This window comes from Pyrgilauda ruficollis, unplaced genomic scaffold (assembly GCF_017590135.1).
Source record: "Pyrgilauda ruficollis isolate IOZ18807 unplaced genomic scaffold, ASM1759013v1 scaffold6, whole genome shotgun sequence".
Taxonomy (NCBI): Eukaryota; Metazoa; Chordata; class Aves; order Passeriformes; family Passeridae; genus Pyrgilauda; species Pyrgilauda ruficollis.
In genome coordinates, this window is record NW_024527710.1 from 3660572 (window position 1) to 3666591 (window position 6020).

General features: G+C 61.2%; 1 protein-coding gene across 1 annotated transcript; it reads left to right on the forward strand.

Moving 5' to 3' along the window:
• The first annotated feature begins 2384 nt into the window (after positions 1-2384).
• BARHL2 (BarH like homeobox 2) lies at positions 2385-5365 on the forward strand. Its single transcript, XM_041483443.1, has 3 exons — positions 2385-2961; positions 4345-4570; positions 5053-5365. Exons 1-3 carry the CDS (start codon positions 2385-2387, stop codon positions 5363-5365), a joined length of 1116 nt encoding a protein of 371 aa, XP_041339377.1.
• The last annotated feature ends 655 nt before the right edge of the window (positions 5366-6020 follow it).

Consider the following 6020-nt stretch of genomic DNA (forward strand, 5'->3'; position numbering starts at 1 on the left):
TCCGGGCTCAGCGGAGCCCGGCCGGGAGCAGAGCGGCTGTCCCGGTCGGGGCGGGACTCGCCGCCGCTTTCCCCTAAATATTTCTGCACAATGGAGTCGAGGATTAAAAAATAAGAGGAAGGAAATGAAAGGTGTTCACTCTTCAGGAACATGACTTTAAGCCCTAAATCCCGATTCCGGGACAGGGAAGTGTATTGTGAGTTAAAGGATTACGCTAGTGTAACATATTACCCCGGATCCCGCATTCCCCCAGGGATAATTAGGACATAGTTTTGGTACATTGCAAACCAAGACAGCAAGATAAACATGAGCGCCGCGGGCTGCTTCCCTGCTGCAGAAAACCTGCCTGTGCACTTGCAGATATTGAAATACTTTTCCCTTTCTCCTTTCAGTCTACTCCTCAGTTTCACCTCTTCTTCTGTCCCCTTTTTTCCTGCTTGTTCCTACAAATGCCCTGATCTGTAGGAACGTGCTGGTAAGAGCTCACCCCGCCGTGCTGCCAGCCCTGTCCGCACCGGGGCTGCGGCGGCCACGTTACCTCCGGCCCCGTCCGCGCTGGGCGCCCGTCGGGGACAACGGGGGCGGCCGCCACCGCCGCCCAGCGGACAAGGGCGGCCCTACAGCTCTCCCGGGCCCTCCGCCTCCGCTCCCTCGCCAGCCGCCGGCTCAGCACCGGCGCCTAAAGCCCGGCGGCAAACCGTACAACCGGCTGCCCGTGGGGCGGCGGACGGCAGTGCGGGCCCGCTGGGATGCAGCGGGAGATGTTTGTTAGCAGCGGGCTGCCCGTGGGCTGGCTTTCCTGACGTTGAAAAATTTTCTCCGAAGTGCGGCACTGAGGCCGGGACCTGCTCCCGCCGCAGTACCCAGAGAGGACCGGTGATCTTCGGGTAGGGCACCGGTGACCGATGAATCCCGGGGAAGCACCTGGATTTTTACCAGTGAGGACACAAACTCCTTGGCCCGCTCCTCAGGAGGGAAGGCAGGCCCCAAGCCGTCGGAAGCGGAGCAGAGGGCCGCGGCACTCCACACCGCATCTCTCGTGTCGGGGCGCAGCTTCTCATCCCGCACCGCTGTCCCGGGGCTGCGGCGTCTCACGTCGGATCCAAACGTCCGTAACGAGTTGCCGGCTGAACATGGTCCCCCGTGCTCTTTGTGCTTCCCGTGCGCTCCCCGCACCCTTCCGTACCTCTGAGCAGGACTGTTTACCCAGGAAACAAAACGCGGTGGGAAGCTCGGTTGGAGGCGCACCCGTGTTGCCGCCACACCCGCACTGTGCAGGGCCGGACCGGGCACTCCCGGTTACGGGGCAAGCAGGACAATGAGCGGGCTTAGAAGGGACCTTCGTGTCCTCCATCCCCGCTCCTTGCTCCAGGCTGACAGTGGACACCCATCACCGGGACAGCCGTCGTATGCGGAGCGAGGATGCCAGCGGCCCCACACACAAGGCAATACTCAGTGCCATCGCTAAACACCAGCTCCCCAAAAATCCCTCTTGCAGTCATCCTGCCCTAATCGTTTCCTGAGCCCCCACTGCCGTGCCCCGTTCCCCCCGTGGCCCCGAGGTCTGTGGTCGCGGATGTTTTCGGGGCTGGTCTGGTCTAGGGGTTACTGCAGGCCGGGAGGCGGGATGTCGGGCTGCGCTTCATAGAACCCTGGAAATTGTAATTACTACTAAAGTAAAACTCGGAGAACTCTAAATCATTCATTATCACCTTTATAATTACTCTTCTAATTAGCTTGACACGCCGCTTCATCAGGATTAATACGACGTCTTGTCGCTGGCACTTCCCATTATTCTGACATTTAGCCGGGGAACCGTCCCGGGAACACCGGATGATACTCTCCGGGGGATCCGATCCGGCGACCAGGGAATCGAGGCCCGACGGGGCGGCGGTGGCGGCGGGGACGGGCCCGGCAGGGAGCGAGGGCGCGCCCCCCCTCCCGCGTCCGTCCCCGCCGCCGTCGCCGATTGGCTGCGGCCCGCGCTGCGTCAGCCCCCTCCCTGCCCTCCGCCAATGGGGGCGGGCAGCGGCGGCGGCAAAAGCCCGGGTTTATAATAAACGGCGGGGGGGACGCGGCGGCTGTGACGTCACGGGGGGAGTCGCCGCCGCCGAGAGGAGCTCGGTGGGCACGGGCGGGCGCGCCGCAGTGGCCGGTGTCCGCCCCGCTCCGCGCCCGCAACTTCCCGCAACAAAGTTGGTTAGCGGCGAACCGGCCCGGCGGCGATGTGGGGCTCGGCGGGGGCCCCGAGTTAGTGTCGACCGCGCCGCCGGTGCGCGGGTTGGGGTAATCCGGTTCCGCCCCCCATCCCTTCTCCTCCACCCCCGGTGAGAGACCCCCGCGGCCGCCCACGGGGATGCGGACGCGGCGCTGAGCGTTTCGCCATGGAGGGGCCGAGCGGGTCCAGCTTCGGGATAGATACGATCCTGTCGGGTGGCAGCACCGGCAGCCCCGGAGTCATGAACGGAGATTTTCGCCCCCACGGCGACGGCCGGCCGGCGGATTTTAGGAGCCAGGCCACGCCGTCCCCCTGCTCGGAAATCGACACGGTGGGGACGGCGCCCTCATCGCCCATCTCGGTGAGCATGGAGCACCCCGAGCCGCACCTGGGGGTGGCGGAAAGCCTCCCGCCGCCGCCGCACCACCTCCACCTCGGCCCACACCCGCCGCCGCCGCCGAGTTTGCAGCCGTCGCCCCCGCAGCCACCGCCGCCACAGCTGGGCTCGGCCAGCTCCGGCCCGAGGACTTCCACCTCTTCTTTTTTAATTAAGGACATTTTGGGCGACAGCAAACCGCTAGCGGCGTGTGCACCTTACAGTACCAGCGTCCCCTCTCCCCACCATACTCCCAAGCAGGAGGGCAGCGCGGCACCGGAGAGCTTCAGGCCCAAACTCGAGCAGGAGGACGGTAAAGCCAAGCTCGACAAGCGCGACGACACGCAGGGGGACATCAAATGCCACGGTGAGTACGCCGCGGCCCGGGTCCGCACCGGCTCGGCCGCCGGTACAACCGGCACCGCGGTGCTCGGCCGCATTGGTGGAACGAAAATCGGGGAGAAAATCTGCGGCAGGAGCGCTCGCTCTGCCGGGGCCGCTCAGTGATCCTCGCTACCGCGGGGGAGAAGGTCGGTAGGAAATGAAATTAAATCAAATAGCTTTTTGGTTTTTTTTTTTTTTTTATTTTTAATTTTTAAAAATATCTGTTGCTCTTTCCTCTTTTTAATTTTTTTCTTTTTAAAATTTGGCTTCCCCGTTTTTAAGGAAATAGCCCGAGCAGTGGGATCGCATGGGAAATCAGACTGTATTTATTTTTAATGCAAATGCACATAAATGATTCTCTGGCTTTCTAAGAACCGGCGGCTCAGCTGCAGTTAGTGCGTTCAGCCTTTTTATTTATGCTCATTCGCTCTAAAATTAAGATGAAAAATTCTACTTCCCTAGTTAATAGCAAATAAGGAAAAAAAACCCCAAACAAACCCATCCAACTTTTAATTAAAAATAAAATAATAACAATAACAACAACAACAACTCGGCCCGCGCTCTGCATAGCGAGATGTGAGGGCTTTGTGCGTTTGGCGAAACCCTCGAGTTTTCCCTGCGCCGGCATAGAAGGTTTATTTCTCCATCTTCAATTTTTTTTTTTTTTTTCAATTAGGGGTTTCGTGCTGATGGGGAAGCCCCCGCCGTGCGGGGATCGGAAGTGAAAATAGCTATGTGTGCGTGGGAAGGGGAAAGGAGGAAAAGAGTGAGGAAAGGCAAACAGAGAGAGGGTGTATTTTCCCTGCGGTGTCGGCGGAGCTGTCTTTCCCGCCGGCAGCCCGGTGCAGCCGGGAGGCAACAGGACAAAATTTCCTAATTTTGCTCAATTGAGTTATTTTCGCCAGGCTCAGAGCGGCGCGGTGCCCGCGAGTGCAGCTCATTTTGCTCTTTTAGCATTAGCATACGAGTGCCCAAACCAGATGTACAGTCTGGTCTGGCCATTTTTGTGTGCACCAACCTCCCCAGTGGGTCAATTAGGGAGATTATTGTTCTTCCTGCGGGGAAGATCAAGGAGCGCCACAAACTGGGGCCCGAGTGGAGCTGGATTGACAGATCGATTTCCCGGCGTTTCGGGCCGGGGGGAGAAGGCAGAAAATAACGAAAGCCCTGTAGTTGGGAAACGGAGAGCGGGAATCCCGCTGTTCCCTGGACGGGCTCGCCGCCACCACCCCCAGGCATAATTGACCGTTCCCCCCGTGTCCCGGAGAAGTCCCTGGGGAGGGGGCGGCGGGGTCCGGTAACCGGGGCGGGGCGGGGGCCGAGCCGGTGTCCCGCCGGTCCTCACCGCTCTTGGGCTCACTCACAGGGACAAAGGAGGAGGGCGATCGGGAGATCAGCAGCAGCCGGGACAGCCCGCCAGTGCGGGCCAAGAAGCCTCGGAAGGCACGAACAGCCTTCTCCGACCATCAACTCAACCAGCTGGAGCGCAGCTTCGAGCGGCAGAAGTACCTGAGCGTGCAGGACCGCATGGACTTGGCCGCCGCCCTCAACCTCACCGACACGCAGGTCAAAACCTGGTACCAGAACCGGAGGTAAGGCGGGCCCCGTCAGGGCGGCGGCCCCGGGGAGCCGGGGGCGGGCTTACGCCTCTGGGTTTCTGCCCGCGGGAGCCCGGGGTGCTGCGGGGAGCTCCCGGCTGCTGCCCCGCGCCCTCCCCGGCGATGGTCTGGGGGGTCCGGCTCCTGTCAACGCTGCCGTAATTTTCTGTCTCATTACATACGGTTGCAGCCACCCTAATTCTGTCGCAAACCATTAGTGTCAGCGCGTTGCGATCTAACCGTGTGCCGCAGTTATTAATTTGGCCGGAGTCGCCGTATGCATGTGTCGGGGGTTGCGGGGCTCGGAGGGGAAAGCGGGCAGAGCCGGAAAGATCGCACCGTGTGCGGGCCTACGGGGACAGTACGCTCCGTCGGGGCCGCGCAGGGGATGGGCTCGCCGGCCGCGGAGCCCCGCGGAAGCGGCCTGGCTGCCCCATCGCGGCGCCCGCCCTGCAGCCTCTTGCTCCCCCCGGCAGGACGAAGTGGAAGCGACAGACGGCGGTGGGCCTGGAGCTGCTGGCCGAGGCCGGGAACTACTCAGCGCTGCAGCGGATGTTCCCCTCGCCCTATTTCTATCACCCCAGCCTGCTGGGCAGCATGGACAGCACGACGGCAGCTGCGGCGGCCGCAGCCATGTACAGCAGCATGTACCGGACTCCTCCCGCGCCGCACCCCCAGCTCCAGCGGCCGCTGGTGCCGCGGGTGCTGATCCACGGGCTGGGGCCCGGCGGGCAGCCGGCCCTCAACCCCCTGGCCAACCCCATGCCCGGCACCCCGCACCCCCGGTGAAACGGCACCGCAGTCCCCGCAACGAGCCCTTCCCCTCCCCGTCCCCAAACAAGCCCCAGCACCGCAGAGGAGGAAGCGAGGGGAAGCCGAGGGGCAGGAGCTTCTGCAGGCGGTCACCGGCCACCGTGGGAGGCGATCAGTCAGAGCAGGGACTCTTGAAACGTGAACCCAGAGCCAAGCCCGTAAGTGAAACGACCACACGCGGGGGAAGGCGGGCACAGCCGCGGGGCGACCCGCCGACCTCGGCTCCTGCGAGGCAGGACTTGGAGCTCGGAGAGAGAGTTACGGAGGGGGTGGAGGAGGAGGAGAGGGAGAGGGAGCCCGAGCCCGCTGGAGAGACTAACGGCTGCGGAGGACAGAGGGAATGAGAGCGCCTCGACCCCCGACCGGCGGAGAAGACCGGGGGAACGGAGAACTTTGCACTGATTTTTCTCATTACCTTTTTTTTTTTTTTCTTTTCTTATTGAAAAGTGGCATGCTCCCTAATGCGAACAGAATTGTACAGACCGAGTGCTGAGTGCTATATCATATTTATTATATGTCGTCCAAACAAGGAGAAAAAAAAAATCACTTCTATACGTTAGTTTAAAACGAACAAACGTGGTTCTTCCCTATCCCTTTTCATGTCTTTTTGGATTCAGTAAAATAAATGCTT

Bases quoted from the DNA above. Each gene is read 5' to 3' on its own strand.
- BARHL2 (XM_041483443.1), top strand. From the start codon at position 2,385: ATGGAGGGGCCGAGCGGGTCCAGCTTCGGGATAGATACGATCCTGTCG. The intron at 2,962-4,344 runs GTGAGTACGCCG...GCTCACTCACAG, and splicing joins GGGGGACATCAAATGCCACG to GGACAAAGGAGGAGGGCGAT. The intron at 4,571-5,052 runs GTAAGGCGGGCC...TCCCCCCGGCAG, and splicing joins ACCTGGTACCAGAACCGGAG to GACGAAGTGGAAGCGACAGA.